General features: G+C 50.4%; 1 protein-coding gene and 1 long non-coding RNA gene across 3 annotated transcripts; one reads left to right on the top strand and one right to left on the bottom strand.

The window, feature by feature from the left end:
• The first annotated feature begins 10,775 nt into the window (after positions 1–10,775).
• On the top strand, positions 10,776–12,269 carry LOC118158028. Its single transcript, XR_004746771.1, has 2 exons — positions 10,776–10,893; positions 12,162–12,269. It is a non-coding gene; the product is annotated as an uncharacterized LOC118158028 (long non-coding RNA).
• Positions 12,270–14,196: 1,927 nt separating this feature from the next.
• Positions 14,197–27,875, bottom strand: LOC118158027 (LIM/homeobox protein Lhx6). Of its 2 annotated transcripts, XM_035312582.1 has the most exons (9): positions 27,330–27,864; positions 26,967–27,152; positions 26,768–26,889; positions 21,418–21,638; positions 19,167–19,267; positions 18,993–19,088; positions 17,162–17,336; positions 16,665–16,768; positions 15,058–15,220 (listed from the first exon to the last, which is right to left on the bottom strand). In XM_035312582.1, the coding sequence occupies exons 1-9, from the start codon at positions 27,432–27,434 to the stop codon at positions 15,200–15,202; spliced, it is 1,131 nt and encodes a 376-aa protein (XP_035168473.1). In that variant the 5' UTR covers positions 27,435–27,864; the 3' UTR covers positions 15,058–15,199. The 2 variants fall into 2 exon arrangements, with proteins under 2 accessions (XP_035168474.1, XP_035168473.1); XM_035312583.1 differs by lacking the exon at positions 16,665–16,768 and having other exon boundaries at positions 14,197–15,220; positions 27,330–27,875.
• Positions 27,876–27,955: the final 80 nt, after the last annotated feature.

The following is a 27,955-nucleotide window of genomic DNA, read 5'->3' as shown; positions in this document are numbered from 1 at the left end:
TTGTAAGTATGTACTGTGATATTGGAGGAGGGAAGTGAAGGGGGGGGCTTAAATGAATTGGAGATACCATCTGCTATAAAATATACCCTATGATACATGGCCTGTTTTATAAACGTTGAATAAAAACTGATCTAGATTATTACAAATGGCATTGATCCAAAATACTGGAATGCAGTGGGCCTACTGATGAGGAAGATAAGCAACATGCTTTCCAAAAACACAGGAACCTACACAGATTAGTACAGGAGGGAACGCCTTGGAATTCAATTTATTGTTTTTTAATCTGTTCTTTGAACTCATTGTCCTTGATGACATTTATCTCAAACTCTACAAATTATATCAATCAATATTCACTGACCAGAGCAGCACAGCATGCAGTCTGACAGAGTTGTTGGAGATGTGCTTTGTGTGACCATTCCATTGAGAACCGTGTACACACAGTTAAACTTGTTGATGTGAGCGTGAAGAAGGAATGTGTCATGTAGGCCAGACCCTTCCTCTTAAGAACATGAACACAATTGAAAAACCCGGCACTTGTTCAACATCAGAGGAACTCTTACTGCCCCAGGAGAGATGATTCAGGGCACAAGGCCACTGCAGTTTAAAAAAAAATAAAAAAATAAAAAAATAAAAAAACCCCAGCTGTAAGCAGAAGAAACTGAGGAAGAGGCTGGAATGACAGGGAACAGATCCAGAATTACTCCATTATAGGTTGGGCAGGAAGGAGCAGGAAAACCTCCAGGCTTCCAGCCAAGTCTTGAAAGCATCAAAAGCAGATGGTAGGAAGCATTCAGGAAGTTCTTACAACAGCTTGACAGGTTTACCAAAATGACACTATCTTCCTCAGGTCTGGAAGCAGGCTTTAAGAATACTCCAGTTCTCACCTTTCACCCTGGCCCTATTATGAAGCAATTGCTGATTGTTTCTTGGCTGTTGGGGAAACAGGGCAAGGAAGCATACTGCCTTGGCACTGGCTTTCCTGCCAAATTGGCAGCATCCAGGTATCATTTCAGAAGAGAAACAAATAGACTCCATTTGAAATTACTGAGTGTGCTTCCACCGCTTCGTCAGGATGAGTGTTTGTAGAGTACCGTAGAGACTCCTGTTAAATCTGGCAAGCTTTGCATTTCACTAGCATGGAGGTCTGATCCTCATTTACTTAAAGCTCTTACTGTTAAAGCAGTGCAAAGGCCCATCATGAAAATATAATCAGGTCCAGGGAACGAAATGACAGGAACAGTTTTGTTATACTTTTTATCTAGCAAAGTTTTCCAAATTCTCATTGCAATCTTGCAGTTATTACTCCATCCCTAAACCTCCGTTTCCTTGGGGATGCTCAAATTTCTCTTGATTCCTCATGTGTTCTTCAATCTTTTTTTTTTTTCTTGTATTGCGAAGTACACAAAATTGGACACATAAATAAGAATAGGAATACTCATTTGTAAGAAGATACGTTGTTTATTTTGAATAGGCTCTGGGACTAGCCTCCTGTTTCACTCAGAGTATTCCCCCCCCAAAAAAAATTGGACTCCTGGCATCTTTATAAACAAGTTTGGTCAATAGAAAGATGGGAAGATTTCCCATTTTTTCAGTGAAAAGTAGGAAATAGATGACGTTATGTTTAATGCAAAGCAGGGAGGTACAAGAAGAGAAATGATTCAGATTTTAGGACCCACAAATATTGGAGAGGCCCATAACTTGCAAAGAGAAAATACTGTCAGAAATAGAAATCTTGTTCTACTGAGGAAAGGATGATAGGAGATTGCCTGAGTCACCTCTCTTCTGATGAAAAGCAAAAGATACTTCTGATGAAAATTGATGTTTCTCCTGCACCTACCCTGACGCTGGGTTAAACAGTATAAATCATACTACAAAGAGCAAAAGCATGATAATATTTGTGCTTCTATTTTCATGTTCCATTTTTAGGCTTAATTAGTATATGAATATGGTGCATAGGATAGCTTTCTATACTGCAGTCAATATTACCTGAAATATTTGCATCTCTTCATATAAGATCAAGAACAGGAAGACCCAGAGTCTGACTTCACACTTTAAACTCAGTAAGGTATCTGAATTAATACACATGTAACTAAGAGCAAGATTATGCCCAGAAAACCAAGGCAAGTGCCTATTAGGAGGAGTGGTTTGGGTGTTGCTGCAGTCCCAAGCCAGCCAGCAATCAGCTTAGGATTTCTACAAGCCTGAAAGTCTCATAAAAAGCAGCAGGGAAAGTCCTGCTGCTTCAGGAATCATTATAACCTGAAAAGGTCAAGACTCAATAATATAATTTTATTCTAGTTTTAAGAAGACTGGTTTTAGGACATCTGAGGTTCCTTGGTTTTGAGGCTGACCCAACTCCACAGGCAAGTTTGAGAACACATTTTAATTCCAAGTCTTAGTAATCATGGCCTTAGAGTTTCCTCACATTGTTACCTTGGGATGAAGGCTCTCATTCTTGATCTGGAAGAATTTAGAAGCAATTTTTTTTGAAAGTCAGCAGAGATCTATTCATCCATTTCAGGCTTATCCAAGTATGTAAATCCATGAGATAAATCTACATTTTGACTTTTTTTTTTTTGTCTTAAAGCTCAGAAATGATTTGCACCAAGTGTTTTCTGAGAAAAGTAGACTTTGACTTGTCTGAAAAATGTAGTTCAGAAACAGAGCCATAACCACTCAATAATTACACAGGGTAATATTTCTGTACCTACCCTCATGTACCCCAAATACATGCAGATGTTTGCATGCTCTTTCTCATAAACTACTGGAGAATTGGGTGTGGGATGAGGACCTGGCAATTTTTCAGGCCTGGAGTATTTCTGGAGAAAAGACAGCAAGTTTAACTTAAAGTTGACTGTGCTGCACCGCCCCAACACAGGGGGGGCCCCCCCCCCCCAGAGTGACTGCACTTAGGGATCATGCACTGAGCTTTATTCCCTGTTCTTCTTTGAAATTGCCCATTCTGATGATGGAGGGAGTGGATGAACAGTCTGATTCCAGGCTAGTCCCTAGTCATTGCCTAAGAATGTAAGAGTTGTTTTGGCAGATGCCCTTAGCAGTGGAGAGGAAAGCCTCAGCAATACACATACACAGGGAATATAGTATTTTTGTTCGAATGAATTTAGCTTCCCATAGATTTAAATGTCTACTTATAACACAGGACCATTTAATCTTTTGTACGTTTGTTTCTTTTTTATTTGACTTAAGATACTGAATTTAGATGAGGTTTAGTTCCTACATATTGAAACTCTTAAAAGCTCTTCAAATAATTGTTCTTTGGATACTTGTTAAGCTAAAGAAATCAGTTTTGATCGGCAGTAAAAGTTCATGCTATTTTAAGTGCAATGCTATAGCTATTTTCTGTTGTATATTTAATCATTTTGAATTATATGTCATGTAAAAGATTTTAGCTCTGGGGCATTTGCCAGATGGCTGATTCTGCATTTCACACAACAAAAGAAATAATGTTTGTGTAAAGCTCTTAAAAATAGTTGGTAATCAGTATATTCTACAACGAATAGGATCCAGACCTGTTTGAAAAAAAAAAAAAAAAAAAAAAAAAAAACAGCTTTTGCAGAAATTAATTTAGAGAATTTGGTCTCTACCTCTGGGCTCTGAACAAAACAAATTGTGTCTATTGTTTGCTGATTTTTTAACATTTGACAAGTTAACTGAGTTGTAAATTTCATGTATTTTTATGTTAAATGCCATTTATTGCACTCCATTGATCTTTTTTCTCTTTACTTTGGCTAGCAAACTTATTTCTGAAAAAAAGGTTTTGTAAAACAGAGAGCCAATACTACTCCATTTACACCAGTCAAGCATGTGAAAGTCAGAAGCCCTTTGCTTTTCTTCCAACAGCTGAAGCCCTTGTCCTTCTCATGTTCTCCTCTGACTACTGCTGACCCATCTTTCTGGCCTGTTTTATACGAATTCCTCCAAAATACCTTTGCAAGAAGTATTTTGTCTCTTTGCCACTGCAGTCAGCTTGTTTTCTTTACCCTCAAGGCTCTTCACAAGTCCATACAAATTCACCATTTGGTCTTGTCTCCTCCATCTCCCATATACTTTTTTTCCCTTGCAGTTAGTCTTAGGATAGATTTTCTGCCCCCATTCCTATAAAACTGCAGTTTTCTGGTACTTGCTTTCCAGACTCATTGTTTCTGTGATAGTCAGAAAACTTGAAAAATATTAAGCTAAGAGGAAGGTTAGAAATATTATCGTAACACTTTCATCTGGATCTCCAAGTGTCTCTTGCCTATTTCCTGCTATTTTCTTAGGTAGCTTTTGGCCTGATGTGAGAGCTTTGCACCTAAATAATCCACAGTGCTCAACAGATAAATTAGTTGAGGACCCAAATGTTAGGAGGCAGAGAGGCAAAACATTAGCATGTATCGTTCTGGAGACAACTGAATGGGCATGACAAGAGAACAGATGTTGAAGAGAAGGTGGCTGAAGGAAATTGAGTCCACTTAAAGAGAAGATCCCAGACTCCTAAGAGAAGTAGCTTCATATCTTTTATTATTCTACCCTAAACAACTTTTTTTTAATGTTGTACTGGTTCTCCTACCCTTTGTCTGCTATTTTCATTTCTTTTTATATAGAAATTCATTAAGATCAGGCACATTTTGAATGCCATTGCAAAATGCATACTTATGTCTTTCTCTGTATCAAAGTCTATTCAGGTGATATAGGTCGCATAGTTGGAGCCCCCTCGTTTGTGTAACCAAGAAAATATTTTTATGTTAAATTTGGTTTGTGTTTTAATAAAAAATATCCTCCATTCAGTAAAATATATTATGAAACAACATGCTTTATATTCAACACTACAACCAGCAATGATAATATTAGTATATGCATGAAACAAGTCATTACAGGAATTTCAGTAGCTATAGCTTTTGCAAATACGTTGTTCCTTGTGGTTTCCTGGTCTTAAAATACTTATCGTTTTGAAAACTGTGAAAGTTTCAATTCCAAATAGTGGTATGCCAAGAAAAACAACTTTGTTTGTGTGCTAGCCATCCCATTGTGAATCCATTAGACAGGTTACACACAATTCTTATAGGCACTTATAGTCAGCTATACAGTTCATGCGCAAACAAGTTTTACAAGGCATGGAAAGTTCATTTTTGGGCCATTTTGGAATTACAGTAATTAAATGTAAATGGAAGGGTGAGAATTTGTGGGTGGAAGCAAAGGTTAATTGAAAACATGTTTTCCATTTTCTTGCCAGCCTTGATGTTGGTGAGGTCAGGCACAGTAAGGAAAGTGGTGCTAGGGACCCAGAGGGGCAGTGGAAATGAAAGGGGTGTGCCAGGCAGAATCCACGGCTGAGATGCTATCACATATGATTGTAATTGTGCAGTGGAAGAACATGATAAACTGCACTGCGGGTGATGGGAGGAGTCAGGCATGTGAAAGAATTAACTGATATTGTTGTTTACAATGTTCTGTGTGTGCCTGGCCCTCTACAAACAGAGAGGAAACTCAGCTCTAGTTCAAGGATTGTCTACTGTAAACACCCCCTCTGACAAACTGTGTTCATGGAAAGCTGCTCTGACACACGGCCGTGCCTGCAGAGCTACAGGGGTGTGCTGGAGCTGTGAGCCTCCGATCATCCTGATGGAGGGATGTATCAGGGCACAGCTACTTCCCTCCTGGCTCACACAGCTTTGAACAAGAGCAAGAGAGAACAAAGGGACAATGCATGCTCATGTCTGGTCCCAGCTCACCCCGGGCAGAGGAAAGAGCCAAGGATCTGAATTTTGGAGTGCAGCAGGGGTAGCACATTGAGCCTCCAGTGCAGATAAAGCCTTTAAGACACCAGAACCACATGCAGCTGTGCAGTATGAAGGCCTAACACAGCCAGACCAGAGCACGTGGAAAGCTTTTAAGGTGAACAGTGTAGCTTTTTTCCCGGGTGAGCCACTAAGTGATCTAGGTTCAATGCAGGGCATCCTCCTGTGCACCTCTGGGTGGCTTCCTGAGAAAGCACTAGGTAGAGGGCAAATCCTGAAGCCTGCAAGACAACAGTGCTGTGTGCTAGCAGCCTGCACTCTGCATCACAGCAGACACTTAAGCATGAAGAGTCCCAAGAAATCTCTCACAGCTGAGGTTTCCAGAAGCAATATAGAAATGCGATAGCTAGGAGAAAATCATTCTAAACTTTGCAATATGCATTTAATATAGGAAGACTAAATGCACCTAAATTACAGTGTATTTTCAAGCCATCCTTTGGAAGCACCCTGAAGCAAGCCCACCCTGAATTTTCAGCTGTTTCTAATCCCCCTTGAGAGAGAAAATGGAGTACGTAGTTGGGGAAGTCTCTTCTGCCACTATTAGCTGAACATTGGAAATTAAGCAAATGGTTTCATTTTGCAGAAATATTGAGCTCAAATCCACTGTTTTGAGAGGGAGCCCACCTTGGAATACACCTAACAACATTTCTGACAGACAGTGCTTGAATTTTGCTGCTATGTGCAGCTTTACCCAAAGCCGCTCAGAACAAGGAAGAAACTTGCAAAGTAGTAGTTAAGCAGAACTAATACAAAAATGGCTACTTACAGAAACACAGTAGGACCAACAGGCTTAAGTTGCCTAAAAATTCTCTGTCCCAACTGACCTGCTGACCACATAGGCAGTGTCTAACAGCAGAGCACTAGGACTTACACCCCAGGGCAATCATCCACTGGAGAAAGACAGTGTTCTGGGGATGGGTTGTGCAGGTGGCTACCAGGGTTGGCCCCATATGCTCTGGGCCTGCTTAATGAAAACAGCTTGAATTAATTATATAAATTAAAGAGGAGCTGTCTCAGTTTGGGCTGGCCGAGGATGTGGCTCACAATATTCAAAATATATTTTGTGGGTTGTAGAAAATTGATTTTTTTTTTTGATCAAGGCATAAGGAAATAATTCACGAGAATCAATCAATACTTACGTATATTCTAGCAGCTCATCCATTAAGATCTAACTCAATCTCTCTCTCTTTGAAGATTTCAATTGTATGTCATGATAATGATCGCTATATTTCACTAACTTTTGAGTAAATAACTTGTTAATGTTTACTAACTGGACAGGGAGACACTAGACTGCAATACAATTTTTAGCCAAACCTGTTTTCTTTACCTTCAAACGTAAACATTAGTCCTGTTTCAGCAAAGTCTGTTCCATGACTGTATATTCTACTGAGGAAAATCTAAAAAAAATGGATAAACTTGTAAAGATAAATATGCTGACACAAAATTCAGCACACAACGTGAAGAACCCCATACTACCTAATTGTGCACAGGGTGATAATTTACCACTGATTAAAGAGTTTGTATTTTTTTCAAATCTTTTTTAAAGGGAAAATTACTTCTGAAGGTGAAGATGTGCTTAGACAATCATATTAACATATTCAAACAATCGCAATTTGCAAAATAGTAATTACAACTCACTATCTGGTAGCATTAATCAAACTTCAAGGTTTAATTCCATTTTAAATATTGATGAAATGTGATTCTCCAATCTAACCCTGGTGTTGCAGGGTTATGGAAGCAGCCAGTGACAGAAAAAGAGGAACGTGTAGTTAACAAGCAGCTGCCACAAAGAAGGATCGGCATCTGTGATTTAAATTGTTAGCTGCACAGTCAGGTAGAGTGTAAAAAGGGTAGTCAAGAGGCTGTTAAGTCCATTGCTGCCAATTACTAACAATCAGGGAGGAGCTTTAAGACTTGTTCAGTACAATAAACCCAGTTTGTCTTGTTTCAGGGGTTACTACTGAAGAGGTTGCAGCTGCACTGATTCAAATAGCCCTAAAACTACAGTAATTATCAACCAGTCTTCTTTAGTGTAGCAAAAGTATGTTTTACCATAGCTTAACTCTTTACATTCTAATATTTCTCTGCCTCTTCTCACATAGCTAGCCCCGGAGCCATTCTGATGTCTGGTTTTGTGGTTCTTCTAGCTATGCTAGATCAAAGCTTTCATTTCCCCTTACCTAGACCAAGGAGCAGTTGTGCAGTGTGCTTGGGTTGGATGGCAGCTCTGGGATTTGCTTTAGATTTTTTTTTTATTATTATTAAGTCATTACATCTATTATTCATTTTCATATATAAAGTTGAAAATCATATCGCTCATTCAGTTTTTGCAGCTGATTAAATTATATGCAAGTTAAGCAGTGTTTATGAACATGAATTTAATTTGCCTGGGCTCAGATTGCTGCATGAACTGAGATGTTTTGAGACTGGTTTGTGGAGGCTAAAATCCCTACCACAATCTGCCTTGTGTGCTTTCCTAGGAGATCATGAAAATATCGAGTGCAGAAGGAAACAACCTAGGCAAAGCAAGGATGTAGTGGAAATCCATGATACAAAGCCAAGAGTAGTATCTGCCTTTCTTAGTGCCTATAGCCCTGATGCTGTTGTGCGACCACAACGCATTTCTCACTAGGAAGGTGAACTGATTAGTACTTGGAGAGCCAATTATAACATTACCCAAATATGAGCTAGATAGTGCTGACGTGTAGCATGTGTAGAATTGGTCTATTCCTTGACTGTGATGGAAATAGGCAAAGTTTCATTTCCCTGTGGTTATTACAAGCTCAGATAAACTATTTTTCTTAGTCAGGGAGATCCCAGCTAAAACCGCAGAGATACCCGGACTGGACAACGTCTGTCATAGCCTAGGCTCACGTGATCGCATCATTACAGAGCCGGAACACCTAGTGCATAGAACAAAAGCCAGCACATTGATTATGGCTTTGATGTTGTTTTTAAGAAAGCTTAAGGACCACATTTGCATTCCTGCTGCAGCCCTCAATGGAATCTCTGCCTGTGTAAGGATTGTGTGGTCTGTAAGCAAGATTCACTGCTTATCTTCTTAATTTTCTTTTTAGCTTATTTTCCAGCATTTATTTTCTCAGAGATTATGCCTGAATAAGAAATGTGCCATAAACAGAGTGTATTGTTACAGACCTATTGATTCAAAGTAAATAACACAGAGAGTGAAAGACATATCATGTCAGTGACACAGAGAAAGACCGATGCTTAGGTACTATCAAAATGGTAACCGTTTTTCAGTCATTATAGCAAACCTACAGCCTGAGCTGTTGGAACAACAGCAAACCAAGGGTGTTTTCTACCCCATGCATGGTCACTGGGGCACGGTCAGCCAGCACCAGCAGCCACTTTGACTGGAGACCAGTGGCTGCACGCGAAGACCAGACCGAGGAAATTGCTGCTAGGAAAATCCTCCTGAGATTCACAGACCTGTCCGACTACTGTTTGTCAAGGGTGTCAGACAAGTGCTGCCATTTAGACAAGGGGTGGATGCTTTGGCACAGACCTCACTCTAGCCTGCTTTTACCAGGATGCCAATAGAGCTACTTGTGAGCAGCACCTTACGAGAAGGGAAGACCTGCACTCAGCTCACTTGAACAGAAAGGAGAAATAGGGGAAGGCAGAATTAAGAAAAAAATAAAAAGGAAAGGAACAACAACAACAACAAAGGAGGGACAAAGCTGACTTGATTCAAAACCCACTGGAGTCAGTAAGATTTAGCCACATGCAATGCTACCATGTCACTTTAACTGAAAGGTACAACTCCCCAGTCAAAAGGTTTCCAGGAAAATTTGACTCCTTACAAGCAGCATTCTTCTTTCTTGATCTGTTTTGACCTAACTGAGCAGGGCTCTCAGTGGTGCAAGGTGGGATCATGAGCTATGCGAAGTGATGTTCACAGCACCACGATTACAGCTCCCTTTCTTGTAACCATCTGGGCTTTCAGGTCATAAAGGCTGCTACAAAACCTTACAATTTAGGAGGAAGCAAGTGAGAAGCACATGTCACAAGCAGATAATGTGAATTTCTTAAGAGAGTGGTAAACACAAGAAGCAGCTCTAATATATTTCATTTATACAAAAATAAATACAGGTATTGTTTTAAGCAAAACCTTGATTTTTCCCAAGGCTTTTTGAAGTTTGTTTTTTCCTGGTCTGCTAGACAGATCACTTTTCCCCTAAGCAAGTGAAAAAAGAAAAGGCTGCAGAACAGTTTTTGAAGACAAGACTGTTTAAGTCCCTGGAATAAAGAAGCCACAACTTATATTTGCCACGTTATTTTCTTTTGTAATCATACAAAAAATTTCTAGTCAAACCTTGCTGGACAGTTGTTTTTTCCTACATTGTCTTTTTTCTTCTTCTTCTTCTTTTTTTTTTTTTTTTTTCTTTTCACGCTATTATTCTCTGAGAATATGACAGACATGAATACTAATAAGGGACACAGAAGATGATCTGAAACACACCCATCAGTACTATATCAGCTTATTGATACCGATTATAACGTACACTTCAAAAACAGCACTGAAAGAAAAACTGAAAGAGAAGAACTTAGGCTTTGACTGTAGATTTTTCTTTACCTTCACTTTTCATAACCTGACAAGCAATGCAGACATAATATTCAAAAATGCATAACTTCACCTCTGATACTTCCAACGTATTTCCTGCAAATGGTCATAAAAAGTCCAAAAAAAGCATAAATTTCAGTTCTGCCCAAGTTAATCCTATCAAATAGCTGAGTAATCAGAATCATTGCCATGTATCCAGTGTCTCCTGCCTTGACACATTCCAACACAACAGCACACAGTCTTTTCAAGAAACAAAAATGTGTTCTAAGAGATGCCAATGGCTAAGAACGGATATTTTTTTCCTCAAAGGAAAAATTGTTTGAGCTGGACCCTGGTAATGCAAAAAGCAGGTCTGCAATGGTGATATTTGGCCTTCTCTTTCTCTCCCTTTTAGATGATGATGAGCATGAGTGGATCATTCGGACCTGCAGGAAAGCTGAAGATGAAACAACTGGGCATAAACCTAAACCATGAAAATTGGTTTTGCTAGACTATAATAATCCAAAGCAGGTAATCTGATGCACAATAAGTCTAATTTGTCCTCTCAGATTTATATCACCCCTTCCCTCTACAGGAATATAATCTTTTCGTCATCTTTGTCAGCATAAACAAAAATGGAAATAATCATTTAATCAGTCATGCTGAGAAAAAGCCATGGAAAAAGAGCAGACTGTACTCACAGTAATATTCCTGAGAGGTGTGTAGTGTAGTATATATACACGTTATTAAGCTTGAAAACAATTTGTTAAAAAGAGTGCCTCAGATTCAGTGTTGAACTCATTCAAATCCATCTTAATCAACATTATTTTCCCAGATTTTAGTTAGCTGTCCTGGTGAATTCCTTTCCTCTCTTTTTGCTCAGTACTTTGATATTGATTGATCATTGTAATAATGTACACCAGAGGTATTCTTTAATGACTGGTTTGCTAACTAGGAAATTATATCCATTTACTACGAACGTTTGTTGAACTCTCCTGAAGCCAGAGTTTAACAAAATAATAAAAGAGGAAAACTGGGTGGGTTGCTGCTTGATTAGTAAGCCAGAAAGTATTTAAAAATAAAATAAAATGGAATTACATCATTTTCTGGATGTAAGTGCCAGCACTTCTACTTGCATTAACTTTTATTTATTACACAAATAAGACATTTACAAAGCACAACATTAAAAGTATGTAACAAAACAGACATTGGTTTTACAAAAAAGTGCTTACAATTTAGTTTTAATTTTTAAAATAAATATTAGTCTTGACTGTCCACTCATTTAGAGAATTTTTTAACCATTGTAGCCAAGACATGCATAATTGCAACATGCTACAACAAAATGATTGGCTGATGAAATAAAACCGATGTGTCTATAGTTGGCATCCTACAGATATATCACTGATAGTAGTGCAGGATTGATTCCCACTCCCCCGTCCCAACTAGTAAGTTGTGTAAGCACCTTTAGCTAGGGCATTGGGGTTAACCAACGTGAGCCAAAATAATAATTAAAAAAAAAAAGGCAATAAAATTGTAAACCATTCCACTTTCAGACCCTCACCGTATTTAGTTACCTTATTAAATTTGAGTGAAAAGCCTCTCACGGCCTATCTTCACTGGATTTTGTCTGCAAAAGTTTTTGTAAATAGCAACTGGAAAAGTTTAATACATGGAGTCTGCATTGCTGCACCAGGACTTATATGGCAATTACTGAATAAATGAAGAAAATGAGAATGAGTTTTACTTTTTTTCTTTCTTTCTTTCTTTCTTTCTTTCTTTTTTTTTTTTTTAATCTACAGACAGGAGATGAATGCAAATGACCTGAGATAAGGTTTGGTTCAGTGGCAACAGTCAGTGTGAAATATATCGTGAAACAACGTATTGAATAAATTAGAGAATTTCTTACATTCTTGGTAGAGTTGAGTATTTTCCATACACATAATTAGCTCTAAAACTGCACAAGCTGAATTGCTTCCAGTTTTTGCAAACAATTTGGGCTTAATATGAACAGAGCCTGATTTCTGAATTAGCAAAGCTGCTCCTGGCTACTTACGGGGGGAGCTGCCCTCGGTCAGGGTCTGTGCGTTGCAGGTCACTGTGAGCACAGCGCGGCTGGGGAGAGACCTCCACGTTACCCTGCCTGCGCTTTGCACGCCGGCCCCGTCCGTGGTATCAGCTACAAAAACTTGGACATACAGTACATTTCACAAGTGGTTCTCTTGGTCAGTGACTAAGCTGATATTTAGCAGATACATAGTTAATAGCCTCCCTTTCACTGCACTGCTGAGACAGAAGATAAATGCAACAGACCGTTTTCTCCCTCAAAACAGTTGTGGAAATCTCAAGTACTGGGGGATGTCAGGTCAAGTTACAGCCTGAGGTCTCTCCTTCAGCCTTAAATTGGACAGCTACCCATTAGTTTATAGCACTAAGTCCACAACTAAACAATCATTCCAATGCGCGAGCACAAATGGAGAAGAAAGTGGGGCCCTGGTGACCCCGCCGACCACCCCCAGCATCTGAAGGCCGTTTCACGCGGACACAGCACGCCACGTACACCCCGCAGCCACCCACGCCGGGAAACAGCACTCACAGCCAACAAAAGGTCTGCCAGTCCTTTCGCTCATCGCTACAGACAGGGAGAAAAGCGGCAGGAACAGGAACAGCTTGTGACCGTTCCTGCCCCACGGACACACTTTGGAGCGGTGGTTCCTGCCAGGCCACGCGTGCGGGAGTCCCTTGTCGTGGGTCACACACTGGAATCAGTTATTGGTGTGTCAGAGGGTGACAATAATACTTTGCAGACCTAATTTCCTCCCTCCTTCCAAATATTGTTTCATACTGGGGGTAGAGCTGCTAGCTGCAGTTACACAGAATACTGGCCTCACCGTCCAAATACTACCGTCACTCTCCCTGCTTTATGTACATACACACACACAGGGGCATGTATGTATTTGTTCCAACACGTATCAGCGTGTGCTTGTATTCAGTTATTCCTCAAATCAAGAGATCTCAGTGGCCACCTCGGCAGATATCTGTGTCTCCTCACACAAGTCCCCAAGCAGGGGTGACTGCGTAGGGCCACCGGTGCCACGCGGCGCCCAGCGGGCCCGGCCCAGTGCCACCCACCCGGCTCAGCCACCACGGGCTGCGGGAGATTGATCTCTCCAAGAGAAAAACACGTGTATCTATGGCTTGAACTGAAAACAACTTATGCAACCGATGGATTCCTGTTGTCTGTCCCGCAGGCACCGCTCAGTCACGTCACGCACTAACTGTGGCTCATGGTAGGCTTTCACATTCTTGGAAATGCCGCGCAGACACCGAGCAGCAAGACAGACCCGTGTGCTCACGTGGAGAGAGGCTTTGTTATCGGCCTGCTCTTGGCTTGGTGCAAGCTGAGAAGGGCAGGCAAATGCTAGCTGTTTACTTTTGCTATTACTGTCAATGAAGTATCATTTCAGAGGCTTTTTCCTGATTTTGGGGCCAGAGGGCCGAGTACTTCCTTTGTTGTTGCAATGAGACTGCCTCTGAGGGTGAGCCCCGCATCGCCCGCTCCTCTGCAAGCAGCCGGCTGGGGCTGTGCCTCCATCCCAGTCGTGGCAGAAGCAACAGTCATGCTCCGGGTAGGGAGAACAAGGCAAGGGCAGAGATAATCGGACGCTGCCAGACAAAGGAATATGCCGTCACCTTGCTGCCGCTCGGCTGGGACCGCTCCTGCCGGCCTTACCGCCGGCTGCACTTCCCTGACTGCTCCCGGGTTCCTCCCCTGCTGCCCTCAGTGAGCGCTGGGTCCCTCTCCTGGGGTCCGTACCAGGGCAAGACTTTTCTACACATTTACGATCAGCTTCCTTTAAGGATTCCCCAGTCCCAGTGTATGGAGTGCCTAAGTTCTGTGTAGGTACACCCATTTGTGATCCAACATGACTCCACGGAAATAAAGTAGCTTGTTAATAAAAAATGAGACTAATAATAAAAACAATAATAAAAGATTTGGCAGATGTTTGTGAGAGGAGAGAGACATTCAGTGCTCTGAGAACAAGTCAGCAATCAAAACCTTCAGAGTGCTAAGCCAGGCTCTGCCACCAACCCCCACCGCTCCTTTCGGTTCAGGACATCTCCGTTTCCCCTCCTACAAAATGAGGGGGGGGAACACTAAGGTTTACTTACCTTACAGAGTGATCAAAGGACATGTGATTCTAAAGCACTTTGAGGAGGAAGGAAAACTGCCTATTTCCAGCTGGCATCATGTTTTCCACTTAGTGGAGCCACAGCTACCTGTGGCTTTGGCTCAGGAGTCCTGTGTGTATATTGAGTTGCTGAGCCAAAGAGCCCATTTCGGATTTCACACATGCAAGTGTAAATTAGGAGGGACGTCCGGGAACCAACACTGCTTCACTGGTGCAAAAAGAGAATCAGGCCAAACCACGTAAATTCCTCCTTTCTTTATATTCATAGGTGATCATCGAACCCCCTGTGACTCAGCGTGAACTGATCTGTTCATATTCCCATGACTGGGGAGCAGGATTTGTAAGCACAGCAGAGTCACTACTTTTGGCTGTGTCTGGCATTGCCTTGGAGAGACTCACTGTCATTCTACAAGTCCACAAGAAACAAGTGAAAAATGTAACTCTGCACTCGACACACACATACACAGAGTGTTGCTGGAGAAATAATAGTGGATGTTAGATGCTGGTCAATGGGAACAACTGAGAGTGCTGGATCTGAGTTTCTCCTGCATGACTGAGAACAGTTGCCTCGGGCTGGACGCTGTTGCAGCGACTGAGGGGCAGTGGTGCTGGTAGCGCCGTGGGCAGATGAGGAAGAGCTCGCGCAGTCAGTACTGAAAGAGGATGACCTAGTGGGAGAAACGTGAACCAAGCGTTAGCCACTTCCAGAGACAAACGGCCCTCACCACAGAAATGGGCTCTCGGGGAACAGCCAGGCAGCACATGCGCCCAGCCCAAAGAGAGGGCAGCGACTTTCCCATGGGTCAAACTCTTTCTGGAGCCACTCTTGCCCCCAAGCCCCACAGACCAGAGCCCGCAGGGAAGGCTGCACACAGCCGAAGCATCAAAGCAGGAGGTAAGGGGAGTCACCACCTCCCTGTTTGCCTGCAGAACTGCACCGCGCTGCGCAGCGCAGACAGTAGGTATCTTGTTTGCTCTGTGAGCAAATCTCACAGTCTATGAGGAAAAAGATGCTGCTTTAGGTTTACAGAACTGAGCATGGCAGGAACTGTTTGGAAAAGGAACTGGTCTGTGAGGCAGTTCCATGTCCTGAGAACCCAGCCCTGCAACATCCACAAGTAATTGCACTGAAGTCACAGGAGCCAGTTGCTGCTGGGGAGTTTCTTTGAGGGATAGCATTAGGACTGAGTAATATTTTCTGAAAACTCTTCAGTTTTCTTGTAGGTAACATGATAAAATGGTAGCATTTTGACGAAAAAAAGTAACTTTGCTGTGCCCCTGCTTGCATTTATTGGAAGAGCTCAACAATCTCTGGTTGCTGCACTGAATAGAGAAAGATTTGGAAAGAGCTGCTGAGAGCTTCTAAAAGTAAAGATGAAAGCTAAAACAGCAAGAGTTGCCAAAGGCTCAGTGTTTCCTCACAATGAAGTCACTTAAATTGGGATCCTAAGTAAAATCTTATGAGCCTATGCATGTATACATCATTTCAGGAGCCTCACCCCAAAAACAAGCTCTACATCAGAATGGGCAGATACTGAGGTACTGAAAAGAAAAAAATCTATATGCAATATTGTCTCTTAGCCAAGGATTGTGAAATAACATTCCTATTTAAGATATGATGATGGCCAGTTGTTATTTTTTAAGCAATACTGGAATCCCCAAGAAATGAATCCTTCATATTAGCTCATGGAGAGCTGGAAGTCAGCACGTGGCGCAGGTCCTGCCCGCGCAGTCCTAGCAGCCGTGCGCTGCTCACAGACCAAGCGTGCTGACAGTGGGGCAGCAGAGCAGGGAAGGAAGCAAATGACCACAGGGAAGGGAGAAACCAGAAACACAGGAGCTAAGGGAGGTTGGAGACTTGAGTGGCTCCAGGCAGAGCATCCCACCCAGCACAACACAACAACAAGGGGAATTTAGCGCACAACAAATTGGCACCATGTACCAACAGCTGGTACATCAGTCCAGGGCCACCAAAATTAAGCATACACTATGAGCAGCTGGCAGCTGCTGGAGGTCACAGAGGAGAAGCCCTGCTGGAATGAGCAGGCAGTGGCAACGACATTACGCAAGCAGCAGTTTGGCCCCAAAGCCTGAAACAAGGACAACAATTACCTTCTCACCCCTATTAGATAGCGGTCCTTCCATGTCTGCCTTGAGGTGCACTGGTGGAGCAGTGTAGGGAAGTCTACAGTGCACTTGTCCACACTGTACCTGACCTGCGGATGAGAAGAGGCTTCAGCCCCGTTACTGCCAACAGCGTGAGCCCTGCGAGCGACATGGCCGGGCTGCTGGCAGGGAGCACCCGGGGACACGCACCGAGGAGCCACATCTGGCGTGGGCGAGGGTGGAGAGAAACCTCACAGTTTTCACAGAGCCCAAACACTCCATCCTGGTGGCCCTTCTGACCCCAACAACACCGCCCTACGTGCAAATGGTCCATCGGCACCCGGCAGTTGTTAGGAAAAGCTCCTCCGACCTTGTGCAGGGCGCAACCACGCTGCTCTCCAGGACAAAGGGAACCCAAGGAAGGCCGAGGGCCCTAAACCCAAGCCAAGGCAGGGACCTTCGTGGAACCAAACTGCGCAGCCCCTCCCCAGCCCCGCACTCACTCTCTATGTATCCGTGCAGCGTCACCATCCGGGCCCGCTCCGGGCTGCTGAAGGGCGAGTAGTGGATGTCCTCGGGGAGCGAGGAGGGGATGCGGGACGGGGGGGCCCCCGAGGGTGGCACCGTGTGCTGGGGCGTGTGTTTTTTATGGCGGGCTCTGCAGTTTTGAAACCAAACCTGAAAGGAAAGCAGCAGACACTGAGTGAGGAGGGAATTGGGCTGAGCTGCGGTCGCTCACAAAGCCCCAGTGAGGGCTGCCTCCTCAGGGTATTTACAAAAAGGCATTGCATTTGGAGATTTCCACGCTGAAACACCTTGTTAGCGTCCACTGCCTCCCACTGCTTTTTTTCTGCACTCACTGGAGGAAGACTTTTGTCTCCAGAAAGCACAGACGTTAGCATGCCTGAAGTGGCACCATTACAGTTAATTTGGCGTGGTCAGAACCGACACCATTCTTCAGTAAGGCAATGAAAACTTTCATGCTTGGTGCGGGAGTCACTGAGTGAAATGCCACGACCGGGCCGTGCAGGAGCTCACGCTAAATATCACACCGCTCCCTTCCGCACTGACAGCATATCCGCAGCAAGCTGCGTCTGCGACCGTAGGCATGACGAAAACAATTTAATCTCTTGTGGTTATTGTGTCCAGAAACCACATCAGCAGCACAATGAAGCTGAGAAATGAAGGTACGACAGGAGACAGCCACCAGCAGGCAGGAGCCTTCTGACCATATCTCACTGCTCTTAATTAAAGGAATAGCTAGGGGACTACACCATAGAACCAAAACATGCATGGAGGCTTTTTCCATCCTAACGTGCTGTTTTCTTTCTTATGCTTTAATTTTTGAAGGATAAATGGGAGTAGAAACCTTCCACAAGTCACAGCGAAGATCAGCGCCCTGAGGCCACGCACACTGGACCATGCGAAGGAAACAGTCACAAGCATTTGACAAATTGTTTCCTGCTCGAAGCACCTTTAAAAAACATCCACATAAAAAACAGCCCAGCGTGTAGACCAGTTGATCTTTCTCTAAATGAGGAGTCTCAATAACTGAGGCTCGAGCCAGACTTTCACGCGCTAGAAATTTAAATGCGTCTTTGGCAAAGCAATCCTGGATGAAAGCTCCAAGTTTATTTTAATCACTCGTGCTCTCATTGTATGCAGAAAGTATGTCAGCAGCACGCTGAAGTGAGGAGCACGAATGTGGCCGAGGGCACGCTGGGTGGCTGTGGGAGCAGCAGAGGTGGTGTTTTCCTCCCAGCCCCTCCGGCACCACTCTCCCTCCCCTCACACAAGGCACAGGCACGGGGACATGCTGCTGCTGCCCCCCTTTCTCCTGAAATTTCCCAACGCCAACGGTGCAGCCTCGCAGGACCAGCACCTCGCTGCTGGGGAAGCACCGGCCCTGCCTGCGCCCATGCCAGTGACAGAGTGCTGCAGCCGGTGTGCTGGGGGCAGCTCCCTAACCTGTAATTTGTTTGGATTGGCCCAGGCTGTATTTTTTTCATTGCATTAAAAAGAGGAAAAAATACCGAAAATCAAAGAGTGAGAAAGGGGAAGGACGGTGCTGGCATCACGAACCAACGTGCTCACAAGAGAGCACGAAGCTGCTGGATGCAGCAAGCCCTGCGGCCGACATAAGGGAGCGAGGGGCTACGGGGACGTTCAGCCCATTTATCACCAGTGTCCCCATCACACGGGGGCACTGGTGCCCCCCTCCACCCTTTTCTTCATCCATCATGGGGGATGCTGGTGCCCATGGCTGATGGTGCCCGCACCTCACCCGCACCCCACGCCCCGTGTCCCACGCGCTCGCCCCACGGCTGCCCCTACCTGAATGACTCTCCGACTCAGCCCCGTCATGTCCGCGAGTTTCTGAAGCGTTTGTGCGTCGGGGTTGTTGTCCTGAGCAAACTGTGCCTGCATGACCTGGTGGGCGGCGAGCAGAGGGGTCAGGGTGCGGCCGGGTGCCTCGGGCCCCCCCCGCCCCTGGCCCAGCCCCGCTACCTGCAGCTGCTCGGCGGTGAAGGAGGTGCGGGCCCTCTTGGCCGGCTTCGGCTGGCTGTCCTGCTCCGAGGGCACGGCCCCCTCCAGCGTGATCCCGTTGCCTGCGGAGAGAAGCCCAGCGTGCTGCAGTCAGTGCTGGGGGAGCTGAATAACAGCCGTGCACCTCCCAGCACACACACAGCATCCTCCCTGCCCTGCCCGGGGACATCGCGGCACGGGGCAGTGGCACCGACCCGGAGCTGTACGGGGCTGCTGAGCCTCTGTCACCGAGTGGTAACGCTGCCCCGATGAGCTTACTGCTGAGTTCAGAAAAAACAGCAGTTTTGTGGAAAAGCTGGGGAATGAGGGATGGGGAGAGGACAGAGGGAAGATGGACGTTGGGGTGTGTAAAGGAAAGCACTGAAGTCCTTGGCTCGTGGCACCATCGGACTGTGTCCACCTGCAAGCAGCTCAGAAAAAGACCCTGCGTGCTGCTGAGCCCACGCTGTGCTCCGTAGCCCTGTCTCCACTGCAGCACTGCCTCCATCACCCATCCCATTCACCCAGAGTGTGATTCAGGGGGCTCCTTGCTCTTCCCCTGACCACTTTCTGGGCCCCACAGCAGCAGTACCACCAACCTTGCTCCACGTGGTGCCACCGCCCCAAGCAGCAGCCCCACAGCAGGAGGACACACTGGGACAGGGACTGTCCCCCACTGCCCAAGCAGGGCATCAGGGTGAGCCTGGCCACACTCACGCAGCCACAGAGCCAGCGGGGGGAAGGTCAGGGCCAGGGCCCCCGCCCTGCTCTGGGGACCCCACCGGAGCCCGCATCCTGCCCGGAGGAGTGATGGATGAGGGAGGGTGCCTGCGCAGGGCTGGCGCTCGCCCCGCTCCCAGGATGTGCCTGCACACCACGACGTTTGCTCTGCAAGCTGGACCGGGCTGTGATTGTCTTGGCTTGAGTTGAAGGACTTTCTCATATAGTTTGACTTGTTCTTTTAGGATGATGAATGGGACTCTGACTTCAGCAACATCTGTTTATTTTTCTTGTGTGTAAAACCTCATGTGCTGAAGAAATTGCTGGGTAATTACTGGAGGGGGAAAAAAGTGTGGCCCTCTAACTCTGCAGCAACGCTGCTCTCCAGAGCCTCCCCATCCCCTCCTGCAGCCAAGGGGCACTGTGCTCAGAGCCGGGCACCTGCCTGGGGACACTTGCCCCATGCCACAGCTCCGCAGGGCTCCCCAGCACCGGCAGGGACCCCCCTGCAGTGCAAACCAAGCCCCCAGCCAGGACCAGGGCTCTGCAGGGCCCTGGAGCCAGACGCAGCCGTGGCCGCAGCCTGGCCCCACGCTCCTCCCGGACCTGTGGCCTCTCCCTGTCACCCCCCGCACCCGGCCTCAGCCCTGCACCCCCACAGCCAGCCGGCCACCGGCCCCGCGGCCAGGACCCTCCCAGCCCGACAGGGCACGCTGTTTCCATTCTCTTACTCAAAGGCTGTAAACAGAAACACTGATTATTTTCGTGTCAGGTTGTTAATAGCTTCCACATGCTGCACGGGCTGGGACGCGGTGTTTGCCTCCCCGTGCCCGTGAAGCACTAGCGAGGGGCAGCACAGGCTGAGCCGTGCTCCCAGGTGGGCAATGACCCAGCACAGCCCCATGGGGTCCCACGGGGCATTTTTCTTGGCATTCCCGTGGCCGCAGAGCATCTCCATGGACAGCCTCTGTGTTCCCAACATGATATAAGCAAACAGCCCTGCCACAGCCCTCACTCCTCACCTCACCACAGACATGAGCACGGGAGGGAGCTGGAGGCAGCTGCAGCCCAAGCACGTGGGGCAGGACCTGGCCAGCTCCCTCCTGGCCCAGCCTGCTGGTAATGTGGCACAACGTGGCCTTGCAAACCTTCCAAAGCCGCTTCTTTCCTCCAAGTACCCCCTGGTGCTGGGGCCAGGCTGCACTCGAGGAGCTGTGGTGCTGCATGACCTGGAGGCACCAACCCAGCCCCGTGAGAGAGAGACTTGGGTAGGAACACACGGGCCGTTGGTGATGTGCCACAGCAGGGAGGCAGCACACAGCGCGGTCCAGCTCTAAGAAACCCATCCCAGGACCAGTGGAAAAAGACGTGAACAGTTTATCTGCCTGCCAGGTTTCCCACCTTCTAGGTTTATGACTCACGGCCTCAAAATCCCTGCGGTTTTTGACACCTCGCCATGGCAGCGCCATCCCCGCGCGGTGCCCGTGCCGAGGGCTGCACTGCGGCTCCGTACCATTTTCTGCCGCTCGCTTGAGGTTCTCTATCATGGTGTCGTAGTGGATCCGGCACAGCACCTTCTCCTCCACCAAGCCGAACTCCTCGCCGGTGGAGAGCTGCCGCTTGCAGGAGAAGCAGGCGAAGCAGGCGAGGTGGTAGGCGTTGCCCCGCGCCCGCCGCACCCAGTCGCTGGCGTAGATCTGCCTGCCGCAGCGGGCGCACTTGGTACCAAACCGGCTGCGGGAGGAGAGGAGACAGGGTGAGGGCGGGCAGCCTCCACCGCCCCATCGCCCACCCCAACCAGCCCCAACCCCACAAAGCCCACACGGGGAAAGGGCTGTGGGGAAACCTCCCCCCCCCTCGGGGCTGCCCGCGGGCAGGGGGCCCAGCGCGGCCGCGGGGCTGAGCCGTGCGAGCGAGCGCTGAGGTCACACAGTGTAATGAATCAGCTTCCAAGTTCGTGGGCTTTTTATTTTGATAACAGGCAGTGTGACACTCAGATGGAAATTTTGTTAGAGCCGTTTTTCCCCTATTGCAATAAATCAAAACATGTGTTTTCTCCTAACACACACAGACGCATGCATCTGCTTTTTCCTCCTATGAGGAGGTCTCCTCGCGGCGAGAAGATGATGATCGCGCTCAAGTTATTTATGCTAGGAAGTATTTCAGTGAAATGAAAAGGTAACGAGGCCGCCACATCCCCACACGCCGGGGGGGCCGTGCCTCAGCGCACGCTGCTGAGCGCCCCGCTGCTGGCAGCTCCACCGGGCCGCCGCCACTCCCGCACCGAGCCCAGGCGGTGCCACCGCAGCGCGGGCAGGGCCTCCACCAACATGGGTGGGTTTTTGCATTTTATTTTTACTAAAACCGTTAAGAAAAAATGCAACGAGCAGTAAGCAGCAGGGAGAGAGCAGCGTCTCCTCCAGCACCGCAGGGCTGGTGCTGGCCCCAACAAAGCCCTGCTCGCGGTCACCGCGTCATGGGGCTCACTCCCGGCCCCGTGCTCCTCATCCCTGTCCCTGCCGGGAAGCAGCAGACGCTGCCATCCCCTGCCCCAACAGCCTGAGCATTTCCTGCACTGCAGGCAGAGAACGCCGAGGGGACTGCACCAAGGGCACCTCTGCATTGCCTCGAGGCTGCGGAGCTGGGCAGGTGGCAGCGACTGCAACGGCTCCGGGCACCGTGAGACAGCCCCAGGTGGGAGCACGCCGCAGCCTCGAGCACCAAGAGCCCGGCTGAGCCATCCCAGAGCTGCCACCCCTGCGTGGCCTCGGGGAGATGCTGCAAGACCATCCTGTACCGAGTCACTAACTGCAAAACTACTCGGGAGGAAGAGAAAGGTTTAAATTTTTCAGCCTGACCATAGCTGACCAAAAAAAAAGAAAAAAAAGAAAAAAAACGAAACCCAACCAACAAAAAAAAAAGGCTGCTTTAGAGAGGACATTTCTGTGCTGAAATTATACAGAGACTTAGCTAAGAGACTTCGCTAATTTACTTCAGATGGGAACATTGTAAACTGACTTTGTGCCAGCTCGTTTATATAAACGCACAAACAAAAGAACTGTATTAATTTTTTATTTAGAAGTAAAGATTGTTCCTGTAAGTCAAATTACTTTGAACAATGTGCTATATAAACAGTCGTATTTGCTGAACGCTATCAAACGAGGGGGCAGGCTTAAACGAACTAATAACACGTGGTAATCGCCTCTCCCCGGCTCAATCGCTCCCTGCTCCGGAGCAAGCCAAGCTGCGCGCAGGGACGGGCACGGCCCGGGAAGAGCACATGTCCCCACGCAGGCTGGGATCTGTGGGGACACCCAGGTGGCTCAGACCTGCGGCACGGTGTCCCCGTGGCCAGGCAGGTCGCTGGCCGGTGGCAGATCCTGGCAGAGGCCCCTCCGCTCGCCCCATACAGACCCCGCCACGCGCAGCAGCTGAGGTCCCGCAGGCGGACACGGGCACGGGGCTGTGCAGGAGGCAGCGCAGGCAGCCACCGATGCTGCGCTCGCAGCTCTCACACCAGCGCCTGCCTCCAGCGCTGGCTGCAGCTGGTGGGTTTTGACGGAAACCAAACCGAGCCGGGGCCAGGCACAGGCACCCACTGGCACCCAGCAGGGGCTGTCACCACAGGGACTTCACCACCCGTGGGGAGATAAACTGCCCTGACCCATCGCTACGGGAAATGATGTCTCAAAAATAAAACTGACTTCAATTCGCTGAGCCTGTTCCTGCCATGGGCAGCGAGAGCCCAGGGAGCCCCGAACACGCAGCAGCTGCAGGGCACCAGGCAAGGGGTGTCTGGGGTCCTGCTGCCCGCCTGGCAGGGAGGGTACAAGGATGGAGCCACACTGCAGCGGGAGACACAGAGCTGGAAGCTTTCCCCAAGCCCAGGCAGATTCCCTGATGGCAAAGCTCAGCTCCGCAGCCTGGCCCACGCACCGCAGCACGGGCCGGGGCATCACCAACACCGGCTGGATCCACAGCTCCGGCCCCGCATGCAGCTTGTCGTGGGCGAGCAGATGCTGCCAGCTCCCCGCACCACCCCTGGGAGATAGAAGGCAGCAGCGACATTACCGGGAGGGACTCACCCCAGAAAGACCCGTCCTGCCTCCTCCGGGTGGCTGCAGCGTCTGGGCTGCGGGAAGAGCAGAGGCAGGAGGGTGCCTGGTGCGTGCAGGCTCACAGGCACCCGGGTGCTGCAGCTCCCCAAGCCCCTGCCTGTGGGGTTGGGTCCAGGGCCACCCAGGGCCACCGACAGCTCCACACATCCCCGTCCCCCCGGGTGCGCTCTGTAGGAAGCTCCTAATGCAGTCCCCAGAAGCAGCCGTGGCTGCGGCTTCCAGGATCCGTGCCGAACCACGCAGAGGAGCAGCAGTGCGCTGCCGAAGCAAGCCTGCCTGCACTGCGAGCCACGGCTGCGCGCGGGCCGGAGCACAAAGGCACCCCAGGGGCACAAAGGCTGGGGGTGACAGAGCCCACGCTGGCCCTGGCCCACCCGCAGGCCTTGCACTGCCCCAGCCCGCAGGGACCCCAAACTTTTGTGCCCCGGGGTTGCCCAGCATGGCCGGGTGCCCTGAGGGTCACACCGGGACCACAACAGGGTGCTGGCCCTCCCTGAGACCGCAGCCGTGGGAGCTTGGCTGCGAGCAGCCCTCGCATCACCCGGGAACACAATGTTCCTCCGACGGAGCTCCATGAGCTCCAATTTTAATTTGGTTCTCCTCGAAGCACTACAGCCCTGGATGCCAAATGCAATTATTTGACAAGACGCAGGAAAAGGCGACGCTTGCTTAAAGACGCACACGGAGCTGCGGGGCCGTGGCAGCGCCAGCACAGCCTCTTGTGTGAACGGGAAGGGATGGGGGGACAGAAGGGGCAGTGGGACAGTTCTGCTCCGCTTTTAAAAACACGCTTTGGCTGCAGCAAATAATAATTTTAAAAGTCGAAAGAGTCGGATTTGTCCCCGGCCAAGCGTTGGGTCTCTGCTGCCTGGGGCTGCAGGCCCTCCGCGGGCACCGGCGGCTCCCGGGGGCTTCCCACGGGGCTGTGGGACCCCAGCCCGGGCGGTCCCCGCTGGCGGCCCCGCTCTGCCGGCCGGGGGGGACCCGGGGACCCCCACGCGAGACGCGGGGTCTCGGCCAGCCGCGGCTACCGATCGCGGCGCTGAAGCCCGGCCCCGGCCCCGCAGCAGCCGGGGCTCGGCCGCCCCCGGGCACCGACGGCAGCAGCAGCGCGGATCGGCACCGCCCGGGGCTCGCCGCGGGGACCGGCTCGGCACGGCTCGGCACGGCAGTGCCCGGCCCGGTACGGCTCGGCACGGCAGTGCCCGGCCCGGCACGGCTCGGCCCGGTACGGCTCGGACCCCCGGCGGCAGCCCGGTGCCCGCGGGCTTCGGGGCCCCGGGGGCGGCCAGGAGCGGGGCAGCCCCGTCCCCACCCGGCGGCGGCCCCGGCGGCGTCGTTCCGCGCGCGAGAAAAACGCAATAAAAATTAAAATCGTTTTGTGCAAACAGCAAACGCCACCTCCGGCCCTGCCGCCGCCCCAGCCCGGGCAGCCGAGGCCGGCCCGGCCAGCAACGGCTCCGGCCGGGAGCGTCCCCGGTGGAGCGGGCGACGAGCGCCGCGATGCCGGGGTTCAGCCGCTGCTCGGAGCCCGTCTTTAAAAACCGCCTGCCTTTAAAAAATAGCAATGTCGTGCGAACGGTTATTAATTAACGGAAAGCGCTGGAGGAGCCCCGAAGCAGCACAAAGGCACCCCAGGCTGCCCCGGTGCTTTCCGCCCCGGGTGAGGAGGATTCCGGAGGGATCCCGCGTTCCCCCCCGCCGGCTGCTCGCGGCCAACGGCGCGGCGGGGCCGGGGCGGGCGCGGGGGGAGCCGGGCTCGGGGCTGCCCCGCCGCGCACCGCGAGCACCGCGCCGGAGGGCCGGGTGGCACGGCCCCCCCTCCTGCTGCATCTGGAGACCCTCTCAAAAAAAGTGAGATAAAACCAAAACCAAATTAAATGAAATAAAGCCCCTGGAGGCACCTAAACACGCTGCCCGCGGAGCGCGCCCTGCCCGAAGCGCCCCTGCCCGGGGGGAGCTGCCGTGCCGAGCCGAGCCGAGCCGCAGCCGTCGTGGCGAGCCCCGAGCAGCCCCGCCGGGGTCATTCTCATTTCCTGCCTGCGATTTCCCCTTCCTCCTGGGGCAAACTGCATTCCCTCGGCGGGCGAGATGGGCACAGCCGGAGCAGGGGGCTCTGCCGACAGTCAAACCCCGGCGCGGAGCTCGGGAACCCTTCATCCCCTCGGCTCTCTTTTAGGGGATGGTTCCCGGTTTCGGGTTCACCACCTAAAGGCTGCCGCAGCCCCAACAACCGGCCCCCAGCAGGACCCGCTCATCCGGCCGCCGGGGTCCCGAGCCGCCCCGGTGCCGGTTGCTGGTGCCGGCCGGGGGCTCCCCGCCGCCGGGGACTCGGTTCGCGGCTTTCTCGCGCTAACGCCAACGACGCCGCGGCGGTTTTTGGTGCTGCGCGGCGGAAAAAGGCTTGGAGCAACGGCACAGCCTTGCCGACGGCTCGGTGTGGGCTCAGCCTGCCCGCAGCCGCCAGGCCGCTGCCGTCCGACGCCTCCCGGTTCTTGCCCGGACGCCGCGGGGCCGGCGAGGACCGGAGCCGCCGAGAGCACGGGAGCGGCTGCGGAACCTCGGCCGTGCCCGGGGAGCCGCCGCTTCGCCCGGCCGCCGCGAAGCAGCCCCGGGGCGCTCTGCCCCGCGGCCCCGCAGCTTCGCGGCCGCTTCACCGGCTGCACCGGGGCCGGCGCGGCCGCTCCGCTCCCGACGGGGCCGCTCCCCCCGCACCCGCCTTAGCCCCGGCGGCCCGGCCCCTACCTGAAGTAGTCCATCTTGCAGAAGATCTCCTTGTTCTTGATGTAGCAGCTGTGCTGCTGCCGCAGTGAGGTGCGGCACACGGAGCACTCGAGGCAGCGGACGTGCCAGATGAGGTTGTTCACCTGCGGCGGAGAAGGGGGCTGAGACCCGGGGCCGCCCGCCCGCCGCCGCCGCCTCCCCCGCCGCCCCCGCCGCTCACCTTGAGCAGGTACCGGTCGAGGATCTCCAGCCCGCAGCTGGAGCACACGTTCTTGCCGGCCGACGGCGTGGACGAGGAGGAGGAGGACGGCGGCGAGCAGACGGACGGCGTGGACGGCGTGCTGGGCGCCGAGCGGGCGTCCTCCTTCTCCAGGGCGCCGGGCAGAGGCTCCCCGTCGGGCTGCGACTGCGGGCACAGCCGGGGGGCCGTGAGCTGCGGCCCCGCCTCGGCCGCCCGCGACCCCCCCCCCCCCCCACTCCCGGGGCCCGGCGCTCTCCCCGCGGTCCCGGCCCGGCTCGGCCCGGCGGGTCTCGGTGCCCCCGGTGCCCCCGGCAGCCCCGGCGCGGCCCCGGCCCCGCTTACCATGGCGCGGGCGTGCGGGTCGAGGCAGCGGGCGCTCCCCTTGGGCAGCGGCTCCGGCGGCATCACCTTGCGGGAGAGAGCGGGAGAGGGAGGCTGCGGCTCCATGCGCCGGGCGAGCGCGGGGCACCCTATATAAACCGCCTCAAAACAATAAATAAGAACTTTCTAGTGGCCATTTAAATCCTTTGCAACAAAAGCTGCGTCTCTTTAATGAAGCAATTTGAATGTGGATTGAATTCTCTCCCTGCCTGCACTTAACCCGGGCCTCTTGAAGTAATCGCTCGGTTCCCATGCGAGCCAAAGCGCTGAAAAAACCCCACAAACTACCTGCAATTAGAAATTGCCGTAAATGCCCGAGATAAGAGGTACCCAGAGTGTCAATTCCGGCTGTCAATCAGGGAATCCATCAGGCCACCCAAAGAATTGCAAATTTGATTTTTTTAATGGTAGTAATTAAAAATCGAAATTCTTCCCCCTCTCCCTCCGCCGAGCACAAAACGCCCCAGAAAGCGCCGGGATGGAAAAATCCTCCCCTTCGGCGCGGGAGGCGGCGAGCGGCCCCGGCCCCGGCCCCGGTACCGGCCCCGCCGCCCCCGGTACCGGCCCCGCCGCCGCGCTCCCGGCCC

The sequence above is a fragment of the Oxyura jamaicensis genome (assembly GCF_011077185.1).
Source record: "Oxyura jamaicensis isolate SHBP4307 breed ruddy duck chromosome 17 unlocalized genomic scaffold, BPBGC_Ojam_1.0 oxy17_random_OJ106482, whole genome shotgun sequence".
In the NCBI taxonomy this organism is placed as follows: Eukaryota; Metazoa; Chordata; class Aves; order Anseriformes; family Anatidae; genus Oxyura; species Oxyura jamaicensis.
The sequence above is the reverse complement of the archived record's forward strand: the minus strand, read 5'-3'. Positions and strand labels throughout refer to the sequence as shown.

What these genes read in the sequence shown, in the direction of transcription:
- LOC118158027 (XM_035312583.1), bottom strand. Translation starts at nt 27,434, where the DNA reads ATGGAGCCGCAGCCTCCCTCTCCCGCTCTCTCCCGCAAGGTGATGCCG. An exon ending in TCGACCGGTACCTGCTCAAG is followed by an intron (nt 26,890 to 26,966) that starts GTGAGCGGCGGG and finishes TCTCCGCCGCAG; the next exon opens with GTGAACAACCTCATCTGGCA. An exon ending in GCTGCACGGATACATAGAGA is followed by an intron (nt 15,221 to 17,161) that starts GTGAGTGCGGGG and finishes TTCTCCCACTAG; the next exon opens with GTCATCCTCTTTCAGTACTG.